Source organism: Anopheles marshallii, chromosome X (genome assembly GCF_943734725.1).
Source record: "Anopheles marshallii chromosome X, idAnoMarsDA_429_01, whole genome shotgun sequence".
NCBI lineage: Eukaryota > Metazoa > Arthropoda > Insecta > Diptera > Culicidae > Anopheles > Anopheles marshallii.
Window position 1 is genome coordinate 8,190,692 of NC_071325.1, and position 27,710 is coordinate 8,218,401.

General features: G+C 41.6%; 1 protein-coding gene across 1 annotated transcript in view; it reads right to left on the reverse strand.

The window, feature by feature from the left end:
• LOC128716575 (uncharacterized) overlaps positions 1 to 27,710 on the reverse strand; it is a 73,814-nt gene that overhangs the window by 27,500 nt on the left and 18,604 nt on the right. Inside the window, exon 2 of the mRNA XM_053811406.1 lies at positions 15,080 to 15,127. Within this exon, the coding sequence (XP_053667381.1) occupies positions 15,080 to 15,127 (48 nt within the window). The remainder of the gene's footprint in view (positions 1 to 15,079; positions 15,128 to 27,710) is intronic.

Consider the following 27,710-nt stretch of genomic DNA (forward strand, 5'->3'; position numbering starts at 1 on the left):
AGCCTTCTGCCACCGCTTGTGCTCACATTAATTGAACCCGAGTGCCGAATTATCGTAATTTCACCAAATTCGCTTGCAACCGGTTCGTCCATCATTATCAGCCCCTCCCTCCCAACCCTGCACATACCGCAGGGGTATGCGAAACGAATTTTCCCTCCCCTCAGTACAACCCCATGGAGTGGTTAAGGTTTCGTTTTTTTTGTTTTGTTTTGTTTTCGGTAGTTTAGATGATTTGGTCTTTTCTTCCTTCGTTCGCTCTTGCACAGATAAACACACTCTCGCATTCCTCGGCCGCGTGGACGGAAAAATCAAACGAAAGCGCACACAACACGCCCAACCAAGAGGGAGAAGGCAAGGGGGGAGATGGGTAGGCCAAGAGTGAAGAAAGTTGTGACCTCAAAAACACGAAAAAAAAACTATACGAAACGCAACATACTTATCGAAATAAAACGATACGAGCATACAGCGCTAGGGTTGGAAGAAGTGCTGCAACATCGAGACACACACACAGATACACAGCCCGGCACAGAAAACACAGCAATTGCAACAGCGGCGAACAGTGATAGAAGCACAAGCAAATGGAAAGGTTGGCGAATAAGAAGGAATGGGGAGGGAGGGAGGAAGGTAGGAGGGAGGAGGAGAAACAATGGAAAACGAAACAAAAAAAAATCGGCTGCGTACTTGAAGCAAAACACGGCGAGCGAAACAATAGGCGCGGAAAACCGCATATGAGGCGCGTACTGCTTTTCGCGTCTCGATGGCCATTGCACTCGTTTTTTGGTGGCGGTAAAAGGGCGGAAAGGGAAGGGACGGTGGATTGGGTTGTTAGAAAACATGCCGGTAAGCCGGGTGCGGAGATGTGATAAAGTTGCTTGCACATTTGCAACAAAATCCCTAGCCACATGCATTTGATAGGCAAATACTACAAGAAGAAAGTTTTTAGGGTGGGAAAAAACTCATGTAAACTTTAAATTTTAATTTTTAGTAATGGTTGACATCTGCTATTTATCGAACAAGTAGGAAAAATAAATGTAGTAACACTTTTTGTGCCAAAGTTTTTGCTAAAAATATGCCAAAGTGATGAAGTGTGCTCGTCCTTGAGCTTAAATGAGTTCCGTATAAGAATTGTTCATTGAGTTACCGGAAAAAGCATTTTACAATATCAAAAAGATTATCTTACAGAACTTCTATCAAATAAAAGTTCTTTTTACCCAGCTTTATTCGTAAGAGAATGTAAATATAAAAAAGTTACCTAAAATAGGCCCGCTGAATGTGGGGACACTCATGCAGTGAACTTGCCTGCAGTAACTCATTCATAGTACTCACGTACCTTGGGCTTAATCTACTTAGCTACTCAGCTGCTTTAAACAACGCAAACCGATAAAACTGACAGTTGTAAACACGAAAAATGAACTCCAAAAAAAAAAAGGCTGACAAACCGGTGTGGGAAAAAAAAGATCTCACAAAGCCTCGTATCTTCTTCCTGCGGAACAGGCCCCACTTTTCATTTCGCTTTACACTTTCTCTCTACCGTCAGACGCTTTGCATTCTGTGAGATGTTTTTTTTTTGTATCAAATTAACCAATTCTTCTCCTCAGAAAGGATCCGTAATCAATACAGAAAAGCGAAAAACGAAGTAAATTAGCTCGACGCAGCGGTGCGTATTTCTTTTTTTTCTGGTCGAACAAACGCGTAATATGGGTCAACCCAATCAAACGGTTCCCGTTTCCAACGTGGTATGGTGGCTGAAGCATCCCAAAAAAAAAAAACCCGAAATGCGAATTTTTGACAGTTAATCGCCGGCGGCGAATCAGTGTTCGATCGATCGGTTGAATGAAACTGAAACAAACCTCTCTGGCCGATCGCGTCCCGTGCGTCACGTTTCCTGGGTACATGTGCATGCGGAACTGGTTTGTGTTTATTTTTTATTGCTCTTGACCAACATTTCAATGGTTGGTGCTTTGCGGGATGTGGTGCCTGTCACCGGGTCACCTTTTCATTCCTCGATTGGAATGATTGGAAGACAGACAAGAAGGAAATACAACAAGCAGGGCAACAACATAAAATTATGCTCCAAGCTTTCGCGTCGTCCTCGGAAGTTCAAGTTCAACAACATTCACTCTCACGCATATGGGGTGACTGTCACAACATCGCAAAAACGGTACGGAGTGCTGGACGCGATTTACCAAACAAAAACAGATAACACAGGTTGGGCATAGTGTCACTGCTCTAATTTACGTTGTAAAACGTTTCTAAAACATGGTGAGTTATTTAACCAAGTACAACAACAACAAAACACATATTTACACCACCTCAGAGTTGCACTTCAGGCCGTTGAGTGCCGGAAGAAATTCGAAACAAAGCAAACGGTCGTGTCGTTTAAATGGCTCGAAAATTCACCTCCAATAGCACACCGCGTGCTCGATTATCGATCAAACCGCTGTCGTTTCAAGACGGTGCGCGAGAGACGAGACAACGGCAGCCGAAGTAAGCACAGATAGATCACCGTGCCCCCTGCACCGTCCCATCGGCTCTGCGCAAAACAGCGAACAGACATGCACTGGTGGCTTTCAAGCTTTTTTACGACTTCCTTTCTTCGCCGCCCGTACTCGTATTTCGCTACAGCGGGAATAAAAAATCGATAGCAAACAAGGCTAATTCTAGCCAGAACATGGACGCTGGGAACGTCTTCGCTTTGTGTGGGAACGAAAGCACCCAGAAGACGCACACGAGCAGAAACGCCCGGCGAACTATTTCATTTTAAAACTGTGAACAGCAGCATTACCGTCCGGGTAATGGCGAAACGGAGAGGAACAAACACGTTCACCTTACGCCAGTCACGTGCGAAAACGCATGCAAACGTGTTTGCATACAGAAATGTACAAATATGTGCATTTTGCTGGGAGGCGAAAAGGTGATGGAAGAGGAAACGAGCTATATCGAGTCTTGTCGAGGTATGAAACGTGAGGCCCCATACTGGGCAGCGTCACTAGATGGCGTCCGTCTGGTTTCGGTTTGACTGACAGCTCTATGGAAGGATGGGTGCATCTGTTACAGCAATCGAAAATTGTGCCGGTAAACGTAGCAAACTATCACAAGTGCCTGCGGTGGAGCAGCGATGCAGCACTGGAAAGCAGGAACCGTTTGTTCAATATTTATTTTAACTTTTTCTGCAGGACTGCTGCATGGTTACTACCTTGAAATTGATTGAATTTTCTCAATTAACTGAATGAACTTTCCAAATGAACTGAGTGAATCTCTCATACTCAGTGCATATAAGTTACATAACAGGGTTTTTTAGATGACAAAACAACGCAAGTGACAATCACCACATGCGCAACGCATGACATTTCAACGGCACTTAGAAGACACCATAATTCCACCACATGATATCACAATCGCAGCGCAGCTTACCACAACACCGGTTGAAGTGAAGTAAGATCCGAAGAGTATAAACGTTTCCACGGATGGATTTTCAAAGCCAGACGATGATTGTTAGTAACATTAACTATATTTTTCATTAAATATAGCATATTTTAGTTCCATAAATGCACTAAATATTTTTTTATATATTCTCTGGGAAAGTTGACATAATTTTATTTAAAGAATCGTTTGGTGGGACCAGCTCGAAATACTCTACTACGAGCTACAGTTGCGTTTTTAGATCTTTTGAAAACTATTCAGGAAAAATAATTATTGTTTGGCAAGATTTCACAATTTCTACTGTAAAACTGAACGATGTCAATGATTCATATCATGTAATGTCGATCGGTAGACTTTTCTATTCATTGAAAACAATCAAACACACACTCTCTTTCACTCGCGATCGGATGATCATTTGCTATTATGCCGCGATCGCTTATCATGTTTTGCCGCTGGACCGCGAAGACTTTATCGCTGACAAGCGTTACTCGCTGAGCAACGCTAAAAAAAAACATCCGCGTTTCCGCGGAAGAAGCGTCAGCCATTCTGGCTGACACGAGCTCGCACGACTACCAGCGAGGCGGCAGCATCAATTACCAGTGTCGTCGTCGCATGCCCTCCGTGCTGGTGTTTGATCGATTTCCGCACACGAGCCCCTAGTGGCACTAAGGCGGTCGGTAAAGTGGCGTCATTCCACCGTTGTTTGGAAAAGTTCATAAATTTAGAGCACACGGGGACGATAGCAAGGGAGGTAAACAAGGTGCAGCATAAATCACCCCACACCGTACTTGTGTGCACCACTGAGGGAACTTAAAAAAATAACTCAGGTTGTTGATCATAAATACAAATTGTGCTAGCAACAAACAAACTGCCAGGATCGGAATCATTCATCGGACAAAGCTAAACGAACACGCGGCCAACCCGCTCCGCCCGATTTCTTCCGGGTTAGGTGAACGTTCTGCAGCTGCCACATGCCCGCTGACTGTATTTATTTCCAACCCTCCCGGTTTATTTTTTTTTTTCTTGGTCTCCCAAAATATATATACCCCCAAAAGAATCGTAATTTTGTTGGAAACCCCCCCAACTCACGGTGAGGCTGAGGCTTCACGAAAAACTAAAACCTCGCTTAGAAACACGCAAAACTCACCACGCGATGCAAAAGAACTTGCTACAACACCAAACAAAGGGAAGTTTGCAAGCATGGGTTAAGCAGTATGTCTTCCCGGTTGCTTCGCATTCTGCTACCCGGTTGGCATGAAAATAAACAATCTAATCTCCACCGATTCCACCGATTGCCTGGAGACGCGCGTCCTGCGTGTCGCGCCCCCCCCCCTCCCCACCATTCCCGACGTTCTCGTCCTACGGTCGATGGTTGGGAACAATTTATCTGTTTATGATACAGTTTGCGTATTACGTGTCATATTTCACTGCACCATCATCATCCGGTCGATGGCAAACAGCGGTGGAAGTTGAGAAATTGTGACCTTCGCGTCACCTTTGAAACGTTCCACACTGTGTGCGTTGCGGGTATTGGTGCGATTGTTACACCCAGACGGAAGTGGTTCCCCGCTCCGTAAGATAAAAATTAATAAAAGACAACTGTGGGAATCATAGTTTGGCTTTTCAAACAATTGCCTCTACGGTGGGTTTATTTCCTTTGCGAAAATTATGTACTTATTGTCTTACGGTATAGTGCCCGGACACGACGGTAAATGTGTCGTTTTATTGAATGTGCAATGTATCACGGGTATATCAGTTTTTTTGTGCTTATCTAAATCGTACTTTCAATTTTCTTTATTTATAAGATTTTAAATGATGCAGACGGGGGTAAGTGACAGCTCTAACAATTTTAGATGTGAGTTAGAAGCATGGACTTCATATACCAAGATTTAGTTCATTCATTCAGGAATGAACTATTGATTATTTATACGTTTATAGCACGTCATTCAAGTGTTACTAGTATAGACAGTACCCGAGATATGCTATTAAAGCTGACCGCCATAACTCGGGAAAAATCCGCGTAAATCGAATCCGAGACTAAAATCGTTTATACTTCAAAGTATGACTTGTCTTCCTTCTCGGCACTTAATTTATTCAGTAAAGTAGGCAAATTTTTTGATAGAAAACATTAAATTAAATTAAAAACAAATATTTTACATATTTTCGATCCAAATTTTCACCCTTTTTGCTTAGATTTTGTGCTATAAACTAACTCAGCTGTCAAAATTTCTAAAAACCCTCCGCGAATCTCCAAATTCGTGTATCTTGCGAACTGTCTGCACATGGTTTGAATGACTTCACTTATCCGGAAAGCAAACATTAACTAATGTGCGAAATTATTATTACTCCACTTAGTGAGTGCAAAATGAATACAGCGGCAATCGAAACTCGACGAAACCACTCTGTACTCTAGATGATGATTTGTTTTTTACAATGGTATTAAAACACTTATGGGGTCAGTTAATGGAAATTCGTTTTTTATATAAAATCCTAATGTTTCATATTAATAAACACTAATTAGTAGATGTTACACGATAATAAACTTCATCAAGTTGCATATAATGAACAGTCATATCTAACAGAAATTGTACGCAACAGTTTTTTTTTAAAATGAAAATAAATCACTTCCCGCTCAAGATTACACGTTAGTTTTTTTCGTAATTATAGCAAATTTGCAACTATAATTAAACAATCACGAGAAAAAAGGAGAGTAACATACTAGTACGGCACTGTCCGCAGCAAATGTCATGAGACGCACAACGACCGTACGTGGATAAATAATTAAGGGAAGAGAAAAAAAACAGAGACTAAGATGTACAACAATCAAACCGGGAAAAGCGGATAACAGCGAACAAATGCCGCTACGGCAACAGTCCAGGTAATCAAATGCCGTACAATAAACGCACCATTCACACCCGGCCGTGGAAGTCAATTATAACTGGAGAAGGCAACATCAACCAACAAAAAAAAAGGTTTGGTGGTAAATTTATAATTTATTTACGCTTTATTCTGTCCAGCCGCGCACATTGGCCTTTTCGGTCGGTACGGCACAACGGAGTGCACATCAATCGGACTCTAAAACGTTGCGGGCAGCGGGAGCATTACAAGCCGCCAAACGACCGATCTTAAGCGGCAAGATAGAGCAGCGGCAAAGGTGGCCCACGGTGCTAGCAGACCTGATAGCGGCGATCATCGGGGCTACGAAATAAAACAAAAAACGGGAAACCTTTCGAGCAACGGACTACCGTTACAGGGGGGGGGGGGAGTTCCAGCACTGCTTCAGACTACCCCCACCAACCGGTTCATTTTAGCCGTTATCAATTTGCACTTTATACACTAATTTTTTTACTGGTTTTATTTTCGGTGATAGGGATAGAAGGCAAAAAAAGGGAACGAAACGCTAGGATTAAAGATTTGAAATCAAAAGAAAACATAAAAAAAACAACAACAATGACTGGAAGGTACAGGAAGTTTTCAATTCTGTGTGGTGAATGTATAGTGGGCCCTTAAAAATATTTATAAAACTTTTTTAACACTTAAATAGCCGATAAACGCTTTAATGGTGAAAAGAACAGAAGACCATTAAAAATGGATGAACTCAGAAGGACCTTCCCTTTGGGTACATGATGTCACCTGCACGTGTATTGGAACGCTTATAAAAAGAACGCTCGGCACACTAAAAACTAAGACAAAACAAAAATGCAAAAAAAAGCAACACACAACGCTACTTCAATAATGAACTCGACACGTGGCAGTGACGGAACATTCCACAACGGGTGCGGACACGCGAACAACACCACGACTAGGTGGATCTCCCTCCATGTAATGGGGCTTTTGGGCACGAGGACACTCTTCAACTCATCCGCTGTTCCTACCGGACGAAGATTTTCCACACCTGCCGCAGTGAGGCGAAGAACCCGTCGTTTGAAACAAAACAAAAAAAAACAATCAAATTAAAATTAAACTAGACCTGTACCATGTTGGTTTGAGCAATCTTAAGGTGCTTTACGTTGTTGAGTGATTTTGTGGCATTCGAAAGAAAGATTTTGGGATGTTTGAAAATTTAAATATTAATAGCGTAAATTGCCAATTGTTGCAAAACACCTAAGGAAACAATGAACATATTTCATGTGTCCGGAACATATCGAACCACTATTTTTATATATTGTATGAATAGTATACAAAGTTTTTGAATAAAGGTGTATAAAGTAAAGAAACAATGAATTTGAAACACACACACACATCCAATTTTTCAGTCATGTATCATGTACCAACGTATGTACAAATATTACAGTGGAGTATCAAAACACGCAGTATAAACTTCATGTCTGACATCCCAATCGAAAACTAACTTTCCACAGTCGAATTGGGATTTTACAGAGTTTGGAATCCAGTGTTCCACTGTCGGAATTGTTCGTACGATTTCTTGAGAATCTTGTTACGTTGTTGACAGATTCAGGGTTTTACACTTTAGTTTTATAAATACATGTTTTATAAATCTTCTTATAATTTATTAAATATATTTTGCACAAAAATTATAAAGTAACTAAAAAACCAAACAATATTGCAAATAAACAAGTGCTTCAAACTCAACCCAATCTTTCACAAGGGAGGTTTTTTGAAAAAAAAAAATATTCACTCCCAGATGATGCTTCCCACATGGGCGCATCATAATATTAAGCGCGCCATAATATTACGAATTGTTTCCGAGCAGTCAATCCATCAGTGGTTCTAATGATATCGAACCCAACTATTGGAAATTAAATAAATGTTTTAACAGAATAACTTTACGAAAGGAAAGAAAAAGAGCAGCTGTAACATCACACTCCCTAGATAGAAGCCTCCCAAGCAAACCAACCCTTTGGGCATTCGCGTAAGACACCAAAAACAAAAGCCGATAATAAAGTGGGGACGGAGTTGGGGGGAGCGTTTCACGTTCGTCCCAATGCTGCCAAGTGCAACGCTGCAGGCACAGTGTGCAGGAAGTTGCATCACATTTGCAGGGCTTCCCGATCCACCATTATTGACCATATTCGTTTGGAAGGTTTCTTCTAGCGCTCAAAGGGGTGGATCCCCTTAACGGCAGGAGGGGAGTTAATCTACGTATGTCTTGCCTTACTTATTTGCAGATTTTACAGCCAGTAAACGTTTGGAAAGCGTTAGGAAATGGATGTCAATGTTTGCAAATCTCAATACCGAAAAGCGTTTTAATGCAGTATAACTTTAAAAATAGCACAATTATTCCATTCAGCAGACCACCATGCAGCCAATGCAATTGCATTACGCACAAACAAACGCACAGCGATACACATCACATTCGCTGCCCCTTTTTTCCATCTTGAGAAAGTGCTGTCTTTATGTGTGCATTCCAACGGATCCGTTCTATATCTCGATTGCGGCTTCTATCGCGGCAGAATCATAAAAGAACATAACCCCACCGCCCGTTTTCACTTTTAATAGAATGTCCGGTTACCAACGGGGGCAATTTTCTCGTTCGGTTGCGTACACATGTTTACATTTGGGTGAAGACCTCCACCCCAACGTCGGCAAAATGGTCACACAAACCGAGTTTACAGAAGGAATCGTTGAATAGAACCACCCAATAGTGGTTAGGGGGGCGGCTTTAGAGAATAATTGCAGTTCGTCAACCTTTTATTTGTCGGGTGGGTGTTCGAAGGGTTCGAAGGAACGCAACATGATGGAATCAGAGCACTCGCCGGCTTGAGGTTAAGAGTGTGTTGTGTGATGTACGCAAAGATATGCAAAAACTAAACACAGTTGGCACGAACTGCCTTTGACAATACGCTCCAAACGGAACGAAAACCGTTTTCACGACCATATGGGATAAACATGCGCCGCTCTGTTACGAGCGGTAAAAGCGGAACGCGTGATCCCGTGGTTTGTGTTTAGAATTTTGCCAGCCTGGAACCATATGGTTGAAGCGCGCGGCTGTGTGCTTCATCGGAGCGGGCAGTTCAAATCTGCACCTATCTGCCGTTGCTTGCATCCAAAACCACAAACATATGCTAAAATAAACATTTCGGCGTGTTTTTGTTATGACTGCATGCATCATACATTATTTTGCCGTGCACAACTTGTAGCGTGAGTGCAAAAATTAAGAATATCCATAACAAAACAAACTTTTGATGGTTGTCGGTTGCAGGGTTTGAAGCAACCCTGTGCTATTTGGGGCACAGTTACGCGATGATTTGGTCGCATGACATTACAGAATAAACATGCGCAAATAAACATGTGCATTCCAGTCTTACCAATCTTGTACATTTATGTTAAGTCTCAATAATCTTTTTTTAAACTTTAAACAGCCTGGATTTTAAGGTATGTAATGTGTGTTTGATGATATTATTTTAATATTATTGCAAAATGTTAACCGTATATCAACCCCCGTTTGCAATGCAAATAAACACACCTGTAATCCTTCCCCTTTCCTCCCACTCTTCACACTTCTTACCTCAACCCACCAATTAACCAGCACGCTGTGGTTTACTATCTACCGGTGGTACGGTGGTTTTGCTCACCAGCTCGGCTACGATATAATTTGCGTTTATCTTGTGCGAATGCGCGCGCGAGTTCGGTACCGTTTAAGATTTTGCTCCCCCCCCCCCTCCTCCCTTTTTCTTTTTGTTGTATGCCGAGCAAATAAAAATTAAAGAGCGCAGCACGGACGGAAGCGAGTGAGCAACAAAACCAAAAAAAAAAAAAGGGAAAGAAAAGGTAGGAAGGTAACCCATCATCACCGGAAGTGGCGAAGGTGCAAATTGCGGGCTGAATGATTAGAGTAGTGTGCTGGGGCGAGAAAGTATTCACTGGAGGGGGGGCGGGAAATGTGTGCGCACACGGGAGGTGGTGCAGCAAAATCTGCAAGCTCATTACCGCGTGCAGCATAATATCTTGCACCCTTCCTCGGTAAGCCACGCAACCCTCACTGTGTGTGTGTGATTTTATTTCCGTTCATTTTTCTTCTATTATTTTTTGCTTTTTTTGTTGAAAAATATTTTCTCTATCAGCGTTGGTGATCTTTCGTTTGTTTCCATCATTTCTTTTTTATTACTGTTTTTTTTTTTTTTAATAATACTCTCCTCCACATAGACGCCCTCGGATCGAAACGATCGAACTCATCAGCGACACAAAACGCCTGTGTTCATCCCTCCCAAACCGCCTTTCCCGAACTTTTCCTTCCCCGGAAGCATATAAGCTTGGGCTTACAGCAAGAAAATGGCAGGCGGAGAGTGAGAAGCTTTTGTGCCACTTGCCAATTACTGGCATTATGCACTTTTGCTTCACCGGCTGGAAGGTGCGTTTGGTAATGGTGGGTCCCGCTGTACGCACACCACCAGTACATGCCGCGAATATCTCGTAGTTTGTAGACTTTGTTCACAAAAATACGCAGAAAAAAAAAACAACACAGAAATCCATCACAAAATGAAATGAAAAGTGACTCCCGATGGAGAAACTCTACTTCCAGAGTTTCCAATTAACCCCTTGCAATGTGAGGAGGGGCCGGACACTACCTGACAGATGCAAAACTGCTGGCACAAATGAGTGCTTTGGCGTGAAAACGGGAAGGAAAAATAGCAACGTTTGCGTTGTACGCAGCCGGAAGCAAAATTCGCAAAGAACATAATAAAAAGTAATAGAAAAGAGACATTTGAATGAGCAATACTAAAAAAAAATAATAGAAATGATGGGAAAAAAAATATAATATTAAAAGAAAACATCAGCAAAACTTAAAGGAAAAATTTCACGAAGAAAACAAAACAGATAAAAAAGAGTGATCTTATCCATCCATTTGCTCACATAGAAATGTTCTGAGAGCTACCTGTGACTACTACGAAAGTAGCTCTATGTTGCAAAATACTTCTCTGACACTCATGCTAAAGCTCAATGCACTGCTGCAAGTGAGTGCCACATTGTCTGTTTTATTCTGCAATTTGTGACCATGCATAAGTGAGTTCTACTACTACTAGTATTTATGAGGGAGTTCTGCTACTACCACTGTTCATGAGAGAGTACTTAGAGAGCTCATTTGCAATTTTGAGCTCAATTCGGAATATTAACAGAGCTCACCTTCCACTATATCGCGAAGAATACCTAGAAATCCAGGGAATTTTGATAAATATTTGATTTAACTCCGTAATAATTTGTTGATATTGTGGGAGCACCCAAAACAAAGGTGTATCAGGTCAACAACCGATAAATATAAAGGTAGAATATGGAAATGGTTCGGTGCATGCCATTTATCAGTGACAACTTTAACTTCCTGCTAGTGGCGGAACGCCACCAATACCCAACCGGCCAAATGGGGAAAGTACTATAAACCAACAGCAACAACCAACAAAAAAAAAGTCCTAATGATGCACATATAGGCGGCGAGTATTTATTTATTTATTTTCCCATCATTACTTCCTGCCCAACATGAAAAGCAACCCATGATTCGGGATGGGACGATGGATGAGTGTGTAACAAACCCATCGCCACAGTGTCGATTTCACTCGTTTCATAATCAGCGTAGCATACGGTACACGCCAGCACCCATTACACACATTGACGAACTAGTATGGGGGTTTTTTTTTCATAATACAAATTTTTCTTCGCCTCTCAAATTAACGCACGCCGAAAAAATGCTACATGAAAATTTATGTTTTAAAAATAAACCATAACATCATCAAGCTTCGCTTGGTACGCTTTTTGTGCGCGAGAGAAGGAAATCGGATGATGGATGTATGAATAAAGCGAGAGAGCAAAAGAAAACCGTCGGGGAAGTGCATCTTACGAGCTGGTGGTTAACGAGCGGGAGGAAATAACAAGACCGAAACCAACGCACTGCACGTTGCGGTTCGAACTGTTCCACCAAAACGGTGACCCGTAAGCCAGTAACCGAAAATTTCAACAACAACAACCCAAACGCTATGCCATCTCGTGGAAGCATTTGTTTTTTTTTCCTGCATGTACGGTTTACTTCCGAGGACGAAAGAGAAAGTGACGTTTGCGCGTGCACCGCCGCATGCACCGAACGGTTCGGTTAGCCCCAAAAACCGAAGCAAACAACGGACAAAACAAGTGCACGGCGTGTGAAGTGTAGCTCAGCTGTATCTTTCATTTCGGGCGGCACGGTGTTGGGCGGCAAAGCGGCAAAGTTTCGAAATGTAATGTGTGGCGCTAATCGAAGGGATGGGTGGCTGTATCTCTCATTACTTTCCTGCCTGTTATCTTGCAATGGCGGCACGAAGGAATTCAATTACACACCGTACGTGTGACTTTTGGGGGTCGGGGTATTTTAAGCGTTAAGTGGGACAAATCATGTGGAGATTTTGAGCAAAGAAGCAAAACAAGGGGAAAAAATGAGCGCACAAGTTGACGTCACTGTTCTTGATGGTGTCAGCGCATTCGTTAGCACTGGCTACTAATAAAATATTTTATTTTACGAGCTACCATTTGCTTTGTCATCGGCTTTTTATATCATTCGTAAATTGTTGTACAAGCGCAGATCATTACTGCTATTAGTAACTCACGCCTGAGTTACTCACTTAGTAGTGAATCAGTAGCTCAATTACTAACTCTTTGTTTAGCTTTCAGATTAGTTGTATGAGTGGTTTTCATTTTGTAATTTAGTAACTCACTCGTATCCTCACTATTATTGGAGTAGCTCACTCCTACGACTCGCATGTTGCTATACTTTATACGATAAATAATTTATATATACGAACCGCGAGATTTTTATTTTTGTAAGCTGTTTCGTACGTGTTTTAAATCCCATTTCAATACTTTTAGACATTTTAACCAATTTCATTCAACTATTCACTAGCCGTCGTTGGTTTTGTCTCCCTAATTTGTTAGGTCGTACCGCAAACATAAACCATCACTGTGTCAGGAAGTGGCATAACAATAATAAACGCCCAATTGGTAACCGACTTGCACCATTCGGGAAGAGTGACAGTGTGCGCAGCATCAATGCAGCGCATCACTCACCCGCGACCCGAGTCACCCGAATCGTACTTCTGTACGGCCGTCCAGACGTCTGATGTGACGATGGGTTGTGTCCCGTCTACTTCCCTTAAATAAATCATCTTTTTCTACCCAGCCTGCATGTGAGTGTGCACGAATCTGCTCTCGCATGTCGTAAAGTGTTTTCAATTAGTGGCACACAATTTAACGCAATGGAACGCAAACAAAACCAGCCCCGGGGTGTTTGGTTGCGGGTGCTATGCTGATTGTTTCACCTAAGAGTGAACAGAAAAAAACAACATTTTACAGTGTACATTACTAAACAAAAATGTGTAATGGTTGAAAAAAAAATTAGTGCATTCAAAGTTTTTATAAATCATCATCTCACAACTGGAATAAATTAAAATAAATATTATTTAATCCGATTTTTTTTTAACACCTCCTCGCTTCCTTCTTTTGATTCTTTTCCTCCAATTTTTTGGTCGAATTAAAATCACTTAATACTCCATCGGCACGTTTCGAAAGTTATCATGTTTGCTTTATACCAATCAACAGCGCTCATGTGTATACGTTAAGCTATACTTCACAATAGTCGTGCCGGTGGGGTTTAATTCCGGGATGGTGAGACAAACGGAGAAAAAAAAAACAACTTTTGCGACAGTAGACAGACGAAACAAAACAAAATACTATCTTCTCGTCCTCTTCCTAGTGGCATTTTTGGACGAATGCTCACCCTACGACGTTAGTAGCGCATTCTTTTTGCTTATTCGTGCCGATCGAAATACAATAAGCGAGCAAATGGCACATTTCAGTGGAGAATTAAATGATGCAGGAAGAAAATTATTTGAAAAAATCTTCGAAATCAAGAACGTCCTCGTATACTAGGTCGTTCATTAACGTGAATTTACGCTGTGAGTGCGAAAGACCTAGACACCCAGGACGTTACCCAGGATTAGGTCGGGAGAAAGAGAGACCAGGTGTGGCAGATGCGGGACCTAGAAGTGGCCCGCAGAAGAAACTGTTTGGTGGATGAAACGATCGTGATTACTTTAAGAAAAATACCAAGCGAGTGTTTGGCCGGTTTACCCTTCAATCGTACACAGATTTATTGTACAAAGCAAATGATGAACAAATGATCGGTCGGTTTTTTTTTTTTAAAATAGTTGAGAAGCACTGCACATTTAAAATGTATCAGTGCAATTCTTTCAAAATGTCAATCTGTGCTCAGTGAAAACGTCTGGCATAGAAACTTTCGGCTGATTGAGTCTTCCCAGCAAAGGAGAAAGGCCAAAAGTAGAGCCCGAGCGCCGTAAATAGTTGATAGTGAAAATTGAAACATATTCATACCGCACCTGAAAAATTTTCCCCATCCACCGTGACACGTACCCACACCAGCCCAACCATCAACCCGATGTTGTGTGAAAGTGTATACGGGCACGGCCATAAATAACGTTCGCTTCCGACTTTTTCTTGTTTTCTTTTTTGGCAACAGCGGAAACAACGTTCAAGCTTACGCCTCACACACGGCGAAGTTAGACACACAAAGCCAACCCCTAAAACGGAAGCACCATGCACACGTTCGTAGCCCAAAAATTTTAAAGCCCTCCCTTGCCTTCCCTTGGTTTTTGTTTTTGCTATCCCTTTACCATGCGCAAGGTATGGCATAAATTAATTCGATTAGATCGGTATTTACCCGCGAGCGGTCGTCTTCCAGCACCTCGAATACATCCAGTACACTCACCTGTTAAAAGAGAAAAAAAGGAAAGGGAAAAACAAGACGTGATTAGAAAGGAATGCACACGTGTATTGGGGAAGGATTTTTTTCTCCCACTTCTCCTTTTGTCGTTTCCGAAGCGGCATGTACAAACAGAAACATCTGAAAACTGATCGATCCGAAACTGGCGAACCAAACTGAAATCATAATCACCCCGAAATCGTTTGCCAACCATAAGGGGGATGAAAGAAAGACCCCCCCTGACGTGTTTTGCATCTACCCCCACCATCTATCCATTCTATCGCTTTGGCGCAAGGGAGGCTGGAAGGCGGTTGGAATTGGTCGTAACGTACTGCGTACCACACGCTGATCCAGAATCGATCAAGGCTAATGATCGATTAATCGATCCAAACGGAGGAAGAGGGGGAGGGGGGGTAAATGAAGAAGTGAAAGGAAACGAGGGAAAGGACAATTTATAAACAGGGATGAAAAATAATAATCTTAACAATCAATTTTATATTGCACAAATTCCTAACCCTCCCGTAATATTAGGCTGGAAAGGGTGATTTTTCTTTCTTATTTTTTGCACCCTTTTAACCGCTCAATCACTTTTTCCACCCCTAAAATTTGCTGGCTTGTGGAAGTTAATTTTGTTTCTTATTTTGAATCAATTTCACCTGCAGGGAGATTATTTATTGCGCAAGAAATACTTCACCCCTGCCTCTCTCCTTCTTTCTCTCTCTTTCTATCTATCTCTTTCTTTTTCTCTCTTTTGCAGTTGGCTTCCATTGGCGTTTGCTAACATTTCTAAACGAAAATCGGAACCACCCCCGCCAGCGCATGTTATTGATCACCATTATTAAGGTGGATTTTATTCCGGACTTACAATAAATTTCAAGCTTTCCACTGGTGCTACTGGTTAAGCTCTGAAAAAAAGGGTATTATTGCATCGAGTGAACGTGCACTGGATGGAGAGCAAGCCTAAAGCTCTACCACCTAATGGGGACGGAAGACTTCAATCGACACACGATTGTAAAGCGATCGCGATCAACCCCCCGCAGTGCTCGTCACTCTGTGGAAGTACAAGAAGCAAAGCATTCACCACCGGGGCGAAAGAAAAGATACAACAGTGGGAAAGAATGCTGAGATAGTCTTAAGGTTTTTTTTTTGTCCAACACCAAATGCTTCTTACGACATCCGATAAGGTGCATAAACGAGTGATATCTTTTTGGACTTTCTTTTAAAATTTAGTCTGTGGGTATTTCCAAGGTCGTTTTATAGTTATCAAAAAATTACCCCTTGCGGAATCTTGATTTACGGAATTCCCATTGTCGACCGGGCTCATACACTAAGCCAGTAATTTTGTATGCGTTTTCAGGCTTTCGCGATTCGGGATGCGGAATCATTGTGCACAACACTACAACACAACCCGCATAATTATGATCTTTTACGAGTTCTTTAGTTTTATACTATTTCGTTAAACAAGGATAATTATGTAGGCCAAAATATGTTAAAACACTATAATAAATAAATAAATAAATGTCTCTAATAAATAAATAAATAAATAAATAATCTAGCATTAAGCATTACATTTGCGAGTGATTCGAGAAGATCCCCCAATATAGATGTAACATTCATGCAGCACTACTTAGTTGTTTCATTAATAATCTAATTTAACTCAGAATTCCATGACGTGCCCTTACCCTACTTTAACGTAATAGTCGATTACGTGCTTGCATTCGCAAGACAACACCAACAGCAACCTAATCCAAAGTTCTAGTTCTGAAACTCGTTTGTAACAATGTAGCAATGTGGGCAACTGTTGGTCATTTTCTCTCCTCTTTTTATTCCCCCAAACCATTAAAGGCCAAATGTCACGTTTTTGACACGATTGTGCTCGATCAAACTTTACATTAAGGGTAGCAATTCCTCCTCCACGAGTAGCATCCTAACCTTGAAAAAAAAAACACACACATACACAGAAATAACCAACGCAATCGCACGACTTTCATCGACGCTTTTACGGCACACGGTGAGAAAATTTTTAGAGCATGCACTTTTCCTTCCCTTTTTTATCCACTGCACCGACCAACTACCAAATCTTTCCCAAACGCCACACGGTTTGCCTCAAAATTTCAACCGGGTACCACAAAACAAGTGACACACACGAGTAAGTAGACGGGGAACCCCTACAAAAAAACTGAAAACAACCAATATTTCACCGTCCGGAACTTTCCAACACGCCCTCTAACCTCCGACTGGCACTCGTTTGGTGGGGGTAGATGCAAAAACGGGGGTGGCATGTTGCACACTGCCATAAAACGACCGCTGGTAGCATTCAATAGGTTGACCCGCTTTTTTCATTTTGTGCTTTTTTTTACTGCTTTGAGCCACTCCAAACTTTTCTTCACGCTTTGCAACTCTCGAAACGAACGCCAGCGCTATCCTTCTTATTTCATTTTTCCAATTTGGAAATTTTTCGCTTTCCTGTGTGTCATTCGCTTTCTTTCGCGCACAACTAACAGCATATACAGTAGGGATGGTAAAAAAAAATGTCTTCCAAATATCCACCAAACCTCAAGAAATCACTCTGGTGGTGTGTTATTCCGTGAGTTTACATGCAATTTTGTTTTGTATTACGAAAAAAAAACTGCACCAATTGATTTTCCTTCGGTTGGGTGTGGTTCATTCTATTCCGTAAAGAGCTGGAGAAGCTTCTTTTCGCTGTTTCTGTTGATCGCGTGCATGTGTAATATTAATCCATAATAACAAAAAAAAAACAGGAACGGGGATGAAAAAAGGGGAACTTCCGGACAAGCTTCTTGCCACCATAGCTATATGTTCTGGAACAGGCGCACCCCCACCACAAACCGATTTGGCGTTCTTGACCCTTTGATATTTTCCCCCCAAAAGCACGGCAAACGTTGGCATCCACAAAATTACCCTCCGAAAGGCAAGCAACAGGGGGAAATAAATAAAACGGAAGGCCGTGACGATCCCAAAAATGGGCGTGAAAGCACCGGGGAGCTGAAAACAGATCGATAAATAGGTCACGAAATACATCTGGCACCTGCAAAACGGCAGGTTGTTGATTTGCAGCTAGTCTCAAATGCAATAATGCACTAGTTGCATGAAACAACATACAAAATTAAAAAAATAATGGAATATAAAAATAATATTGTGAAAATAAAGGTATTCACTAAAATTGCTATAAAAGTACTAACCATACAAAAGGTAAAATAAATAAATATATAAAATAGTAATAAAAAATAAGCAAACAATCATTTGAAAAAAGGAAATTTAATAAAGTAAATGAGTAAAATGAGCAAAATAAAAGTATGTAACAAAATAAAATAAATAACCAACTTGTGCAAATGTGCAGTGATAAATAAAACAAGCAAACATTTTAAATCATGATTTCGATGCGACGTTTGAGGGTCACGCGTAATACAATTTTTACAACAACGACACCAAAAAACACTGACATCACATTCCAATTAGCCATCGATTGGTTTCCGGTTTCACGCCAAATACGCACGCAGCACAACTTCAATATTCTTGACAAAAAAAGAGCGTCGCGGATTCTCCACTCTCTTGCGTTGCTCCGGGTGCGAATGTAAAAAAAAGGAATGTCCAATGCAAAGGTGTGGTAACTCCCTCGTCCCAATGTCCCCAACGGATGCACGCACCCGCGAAGGACCATCCGTAAAGTTGATTAATTAATCGACGGCAAAACCATTTTCGCATTCCTCATCGCCACGCGACCATGACGGAAAAGAACGGTAGAAATGTTTATCCGACCGGGGTGCGCGCCCGGATGGTAAGGTACACGGGTGAACAAATCAATAGCACCCCAACACACACGAGCAAAGTGATTAATTTTTCAGCCACACTACGGCGATTGAGGTGTTCAGTGTTTTCATTACTTTCGCGACGCGAATAACAGCCGATGCAAAAAGAAGATAGAAAAACAACTTTAATAATTATGAGCTTATTTAATAAACAAAACAAAAACAACTACAACAAACCACAGTTGTTTTTGTGTTCTTTCTCCGAGTGGAGAAAGCACCCCCCCCTTACCCGTCCGCGTTCGGGAAATTGGGTTTTTGGAGAACTCGAAATCAAACCGATTTTGGCGGTATTTTTCAATTTCCGGGGTGAGATTCACGAGTTTTACTTTAGCGTGCCACGAATGCTCCATTGCTTTCGTCATAGCTCCCACCCCGTTTCACCCCCAAATGCACACAATGCAAATGTGTAAGGAAATTAAACAACGGCGCCGCAACGAATGGGCACAAAACCGTAATCATAAGTCAAATTTTACGTGTCTTTTTTTCTCCTTTTTTCGCGCTTAGAAATTTTGAGTTCGCCACCACGCATTCGTGATTCATTTTCGATATTGCGTACGTTTCGGGGTGGCTTTTCTTTGCCCGTACCCGCTTTTCCCCCGATTCATCATCATCAAACATGAAATTGTTTTCCAGCTAAAGGACAGCGACATCACACGAACGTTGGCAATCTTCTTCAAAGAAAGCAGGAAAGTGCATCATATAACAGGCACGCTGGTGGTTGTAACCGATGACTCGGTTACATTAACGTGATCATCATCATCAACGCAATTTACAACCGTCACCTTAAAAGCATGCGACATCAACATTAGTTTGAGCGGGTCAACTTGAGTATTATTTGCAAAATAGTAGACAATTCTATTTGTCTACTTTGTCTTTTGTCTATTGCAACTTTCAATTCATTCCTCTTTCAAACAATATTACTACATGTAGCACTAAAGCAAAATGTGTTACAAGCACATGTTGAAATTCTATATTAAAACATTATGATTATAATTAATAAGTATCTTAAAATGAATTTCTTTAAAAGGTATCTCAAACTTTCTCAAGTTAAGAGAGTTTCAAGTTTACATCGAGGTATGAAAGCGCTCACTGAGTGACCATACTTTAAATGCAAATAGTCTACTAAAGCATGGTTCATTTACAAATGGAGCACTTTGTAAAATTTTGTTTTAAAAAGTATAAAGTTAATAACATAATTTATTACAGGGTTTTTGTGATGACAGAACAACGCAAGCGTCTATCATAACAAGCGGAGCACATGCATGCAATGCAAGCACATGATATCACAATGGCAGCGCATCTTAACAGAAAACTCTTACGACGTTATCAGCCGTAAGTACGATCCGACCAGTATAAACGCGCTCTGGTAAGGCATTTTGACAACCAAACGATGTTTGGTTTGAATCAAAGGAAATTTTATTGCATTTTTCGAATTAAATATGCTGGATTTCATGGAAAGTACAGTAAATATTACTAAAAACCACTGTATCGCGCTAAATTATCTATTGTTAACATGACTTGAAATATTATTTTTTGTGTTGAGGAAACGCTTTTTTTTAATTAAAATAAATTAAAAGAACTGTCACTGTTTATATCCAAATAAAAAAAATCAAATAACATTAGTTTTAGGAGACGACGGTAGTTTACTGGCCCCAAACATGAGACAAGTAAAAATTATTTCCCTAAAAATACACACACACACACACAGTAAATATGTTACTTAAGTAAACTTTCCTGCCGTCGTCAACAGTTGACACAGAGAGCGCAGTGACGAAATGGAAAGTGAAACATTGGCGGAAACTTTGACGCAAAAACCCGACCACTCGGTACGGTGAACGAGGATGGGTTGGATTTCACGCGGATACATCATCGGGTGGTGACACAGAGGGCGACATTAATGCTCGCGGGCGCGTAACATAAACAGGGCGCAAAAGCTTATGCGAGACACACATTAAATTTGTGGTTTGTGAGGGGTTTTTTTTTTTGTTATTGCTCGTCTCTTCACCGTGCAAGGCTAAACAAGCGTCAACATAAGTGTTGCGGCGAGTTAATTATTTATATGCATCCATGCTCTCGCTTATGTTACGGTAAACGATTAATTTGACCAGTGTGTGTGTTGGTATCTTGCAACCGTTGCGCCGAAGATCGACGCCACTGATGCGCCACTGAGGCGATTGAAGCATCGTGCGGCAGGGAAGGAAATGAAACCATCATTACGTGAAACTCTCCTTGGACCACAAATCGCAAAACCAACAACCTCCAAATCGCGTCTTATCACGTAACGATCGCCGCGTGGCGGACCACCGCCGTTCGCGTGCATCCCCGCCGGATCGTCATATCGCTTGGTTGGTTCGGGGATTGTGTGTGTGTGTTTTTTTTTCTTCTTCAATTTGTTTTGCCCCGTACACTGTTTGTCTCAATTTTTACCAAACAACCTGCAAACATCAATGCTGAAACGGCCGCGGGGCCCCGATTGCGCAACGCGGAACGGCCGCCCAGAACAATCTCGCTCGCGCGCACCAGTCCAGAGGGAGGTGGTGCGCTGGGGGCGTCGGATGCAATTAACATTACCAGCGGCGTCGAACGATGACGCGCGGGCCCGCCGTTGCGTCTTCCAAGAGAGCGAACACCGAATGGACGGCTTCCGGTTATGGCTGTTTAAGGTTTGACTGTACGATTGCTTCTCGCCATTCCTCCTTTGCGACTATTGTCACAAAAACACGATGTTATTGTTCATGTTTTCCACGTACATGTGTGTGAAAATGGGGTGGAAAAATGATCATCAACGGCATTGCGTGGTGCACCCGAAAAGTGGGAAGGAAAATAATGTAATTCTCCTACGGGCAGGCCACCCGATTACGCTCGCTGGATGCAAAACGATGAACGGCAACCTAAGCGACCATCGCTTTGCGAAAGGATATGCGCAATTTCAACGCACAATGAGTAATGCGGAGACATTATTCAATCAAATTAACGTTTTTTTTTGTGTGAAAGAAATGAACAATTGTTAAATTTGACAAAAAAAAACTACTGTAAAAAAAATTACCATGTGATTTAAAAAAAAATCTCGAGATGATTTGAAAAGTTGATGATTTTCACAAATTTATACAATTTTATATTAGGCTTAAGTTATTTTGATAACAAATTGTGCACAATTTATTCATATTATTTAAAAAATAAATTACAAAAAAAAAGCTGTAAATTTCGGAGTATAAATCTCAAAATTTTACAGTTCTTGTCTTAAACATAAAACTAATTTAACTTTTTTTAAAAGAAAATGTGCCTCCTTCACTGTTTGGAAAAGAAAATGGCTCCAAACTTAAGTGAACTGTACTTTAGATTAAGATTCCAACAGATTTAAGCAATAAGACCGTTCTTCATGGACTAAGGAAAAATATAAATTAAAATACATGAAAAAAATTGCATAAGTTTTAGAAATACAGCAATTATGAGCTTCAAATACAGGAAAATGAAAAGTAGCCCTATTGTTTTGAAATGGACTGTAGTATATTTGAGTAGCAGCATAATAAGCAGCTCACTATTTTGGCTCACTTCATTGGCCATAACTGAGTGCCTCGATGAATCAAAGGGTATCTCACGAGAAGACTGTACCAATTTCTATCAAAAATTAACTAACCTTAAATATATTTTGTTAACAAATTCTGTATTTCAGAGTCGTCCACAGTATTGATTTTGTTCATTTGATTGGTTTCACGATAAACAAGACAAAGCTCCCACTCGCCACTAGAATGACGCGCGAGCAACCTAATTTAAACCCTTGCGTCACCGCACGTAGCACAATATACTTCACACTCAAACCTTCATCTAGTGCGGGGCACTTATCGCCAACAGGCGAAAACGTCATCTTACAAACGCAGCATGCGCGCGGTTTGGCAGTTTTTTTGTTTGTTTCGCGCGTTGTATAATAATAACCGTCCACCGGTGCGTTTCATTAACACTTCAGGCAGTGCAACACAATTTCGCTGAATCATCATATGTGGGCACAAAGAGCAAAAGGGGTATCGCATTACTTCCGCGCTTAGTGATAAAGGAACGCGCCGTCGCACAACACTGCGACACAAAACAATCCCAACATGCCGATAGCGCACAACGATGGTACAGTAACACACCGAAGAAAATAGAAAAAAGAACGCCCACTCACCCATCCCCATGGTCCCTCCCCCCACCGGGCCAGGTGTAGATGACTTATCGCATTGCAAACCAGAAAGCCAACCACGACACTTTCACATTATCCGGTACACACGCACACACACACACACACCAGGCGAAATACATTCGAAACGCAACGAGCGTCAGCCCGGCTCGGTTTTCAGTGACTTTCGAGTGAAGCAAAACAAACCGAAGCAGGGCAGTAGCAGTGCTACGGTACCGGTGCTGGCTGCTGCTAACCTTTTCCCTGCTGCAAAGGTCGCCACACGGTGGTGAATAATTAACATACTAACCTCGCGCACGCTGGGGAAGACACATCAAGATCAAATGTAATACGGGTCTCTCCCATGTTCACACCACGGCATCACTCTCACTGGTTTTTCTTTCCTTTCTATCCCTCCCTCTACCCTCTACATCAATCACCTCCCTGCAACTCCCAGCTGCATGCAAAGCTATGCTGAAGAGGAGCGCATCGCAACAGCTGACACGAAAAGACGAGTAAACCCGGTTCAGTTAATTTTTTTTCCTGGTCCGCTGTACCATAGCGTGCCCTTTTCTTTTTTTTTGCTACCTTAAAACTGGCGGCACAAGAAAGCTGACCCCTGCCAACATACTGTCACGCTGGAGGTTAAAGAGCGGGAAAATAATTACACGCTACAAGAAGTAAAAAATAAAAAAAACCCCTTCGGTGGAAACGTGGATGCGAGTGGATGCGCACGCTTGCACGGGGAAACGGGGTATTACCGACGAATGTAAAGGAAAATGAAATAAGGTAACCAAATGAAAGTAAGCCGCGCAATGCACACGTACGCAACGGAATGAGGAAGACAGAACAACATTTCACCTGTCACTTCAAAGCAGCAAATTGTTGGAATGTGGAAAAAATTGTTAAATTAAATGATGAATTGAATAAAATAAAAACACAAACAACTAGTGAAGCAATTAAAACATTTATAATAGTAACATTATGAGAAAACAAAAATAGAAAAAAAAAACTTAATTATATGTCATACACTGTAAATTGATGTGGGAGGAGAAATACTGTCAATATGTTCAAAATTAAAAAAGAAGGATATTATTGAATATTTCAGAAATATGTGGTATTGAAATATAAAAAAAAACTTAGTAAAGCTTAAAAACCTTTGTACTGATTGATTTGTAATTTCCACCCGGAACTCTTTGCGCAATTGACTGCAACTTGGCGAAAATACACAAGTACAAATCAATATCTTCTTGTTTTATAGGGCAAAAAGCTTCTGTCAAAGGTAATTTTTTAAACTTGAAATGTTCGCGAATTCGTCAGACATCAACATTTTTAATATTCCAGCACTTCAAGTACTAGATCTCAGCATGTTCTTTGAAAATGTTTGAGAGCTATATGTAAGGCATTCAGTTAAAGAATTAATATACGACTGGATCTACACAACCATTCAACATACACAAGAAAAATTGTATTAATACTGGATATACTAATAAATAAACACGTATTGTTTTAGGAATTATTTTCATAACTGTCTGATAATAATTAAAAAACTCAACGAATCGTCCACCTCTTGACTCTCGCCTTTAGCACAATGACAAAAAATGCTACCATCAGATTAGCCGCATATTTGTAAAACGGGAAACAAAAGTATAAAATAAAAGCAATGAAACCTTTCCTTTGGGTCTCAGCGGCCCATTAGGCTAATGCGTTTTGCCACCGTAAAGACACGCATACCACACCACGAAAAGCCCCAATCATGATCGAACGCTGAACGTGAATCATCCCATTTTGATAATGCCTTCGCAAAGCAATACTTCGTCCCCGTTGGGGCACTAGATTGTTCGAGGCTGTGTGTGAGTAATTTTAAATGCTATTCGCGACGTTTGTTACAAATCGAACTGCAACACTCACCGCCTAAAAGTGCCAAGCGGATTTGGAAGGCAGGAGACAAAACAAAAAGGAAACAAATCAACGCACAAATGAAGAATATGTCGGAGCGGTTGAAAGAAAAAAAAAACCAACCACTCGGATGACATTCGGCTGTCTGTGTTTGCGCGCGATTCAAATTGCGAAGGTTTGCGTGTGGCTGTGCTATTGGTTTTCCTTTTATTTTTTCTTCGCTTTTTTTTCTCCTTAAATGTGGTTGAGGGCCAACTATAGAGGAAAGGAAGTGCGCCAAGGTTTATTTTAAAAGGTGAGCCACGCGCCAGGGTCACAAACGTTTCCCTTCCGATTTGGTTCAACAGAAAAAAAAACACAGTTACCGCGAACAAACGCGTGCAACAAATCGAACGTATACTATGCACCTCGAACGAATATCGACGAAAAATAATATAAAATATTTTTGCTGGAGTTTGATTACATTTAATTATTTATGATCAACAGGCAGTGAACCCGATAGAATAAACTGAATTATTTACGTGAATTATAGCAAATGAACTAGAGATGTGCACGGTGAATAAGAATGAATTAATGAGTGACTGGGTACGTTGAGCTTGTATGAACAAGTGAGTAAACAGTGTATTTTCTCCGCAAATCGTTCGTCCTGCTGAATGAACTTGACCTACTATCGAGGCAATATGTTTGATATGCCTCCGATTTCCCTACTCATTAACGTCAACGTTGTGCGTGCGTTGGCTTCACTTCATTTTTGGTACATTAAGAAGAACAGTTTCCAACGCAGCCGCCGGAGTGAAAACAAGAGCGGAGCATAAACCGGTACCTGCCAGAGTCCCGAAACCGGTTCGGATAGCAGCACCAACACGGAGGATGCAACCCGCCACTGATAATAAAGATGATGATGATGATTGGCGACCTGAAGGGAGGCCGGACTCGCTCTGCTTTAGTGACACACTAAGCGTGGAGAGAAGGAGGAAAAAAAAACAGGCAAACGCGCATCAAATCAAAACCCGCATCCGAACCGTCCGTGTTCCGATGGAGTGTGTGTCCGTGGGGAGAAAGTGTAAAATTAAAAGAAAAATAAGATAAAAACGCTAGAAACTGTCCTGCCGGGCTGGCAGGAAAAAAAAACCCGACACGACCGGAAAGGGTAGGATTAAACATGGGATGGCGATCCATTGGTGGCAGGAAAGCAGCCAGACGCACAGCAGCGGGCACTCATAATGCATCGCAAATCAGTTCGCGATTAATTGCAACTGGTTGGTTTTCGGATGGCGGATGGGGGAAGGTTAATATTAACCTCACCTGTCTGCCACATCGATGGCACTTGCTGCTGCAGTCTCATTAACGGCAGCCGAAGCGTGTTACCACGTCACAAGATGAAAAATGGTGAAGGAATGGTAAAGACATTAATCAAACCGCAACCAACGGAACGGCAGAGCGAGAAAAAAAAACCCATGAACGAGACGGATTTGGAATAAAAAAAAAATTAACTTTGCCAAGGTAAAACTCGGTCAAGAGGAGCTTCCAGGAAGACGAACCGTACTCGTTCATCATCACACTTGCTAAGCATCGAACCGTACGTGCGTGTGTACGTGCAGATAACAGGCAACACCGTGTCCGCGGAGCCAAGCAAGTGAAAGCAAGGCCCCAAAGGTTGCTACGGTTCACTTCTGGTCTCAAATTGCCATCTCGAACCGGATTGATTAATTTTTCGACTCCATTTAAAGGAAAGACAAAAAAAGGGGAATACCGTTTTTCTGGCTAGCTGGTCGTGGATATTCGGAAATGACCATACTTTGGTGATAATATTTGGGAAAAATCGAAAGAATAGGAAAGGGCAATCAATTCATCCATTGACACCAAATGTACATTTCAAGCGCTTAAGGTCTTTATACACGATGCGAAATTATTGTTTATTTAGTGTGATTTAGTAAATTTTCTATAACAAAGAAAAATAACACGTAAGTTACTATTTTTTATGAGTTTTACGATAAATTTCGTAACGTATCGAAACAACAAAAAAATCTCCCAAACAGCACTGCATTTGAGGCTGGCATCTCGTCACAGCCAGGCGGGCATTTTATTCTTTTTCTCGCGCACACATACACACACCCTTGAGAACACGCCCAAATCGATCAATTAAAAAAAAGTGATCGTGCGAAGCCTTGCCGGCCGCAAAGCACTAATGTGGGACCCGACGTCACGGTTCTCGGCCGAACACTACCGAAGGTTGAGCCCGTCCTAAAACTGTTGCACACACGGCACAGGGCCCACGGTACACGGTGCAGTGGCGCGCACATGATGGTTTTTGATGTAATGCGAACAAGTTAACGAACAAAAAGCAAAAAAAAAACAACAGCGAATCATATACACACACACACACATACAGGCGCACGCAAACTGCACGGTTCAAATCGCCTACATGTATCAAACGCGTTGCCCACGTGGAAAAAGGGTGGGGGGGGGATGGTGCCACAGACACACCGTTCAACGTGGTGCGCAATCAACGATGGCCGCCCGTTTCGATTGCATGCATTTGGTCGGTGCGACTGTTTGCAAATGCTCGAGCTTCGAAATACGAGCGAACAAAATAGCAAAAAACCTCCCCCACGGTACGTTACCGGATGGCCAGACACACACACACAGCAGCATATGCAGAACCGTTCAGATAAATCCGACATAAACACCGACCCGGTGTATAGAA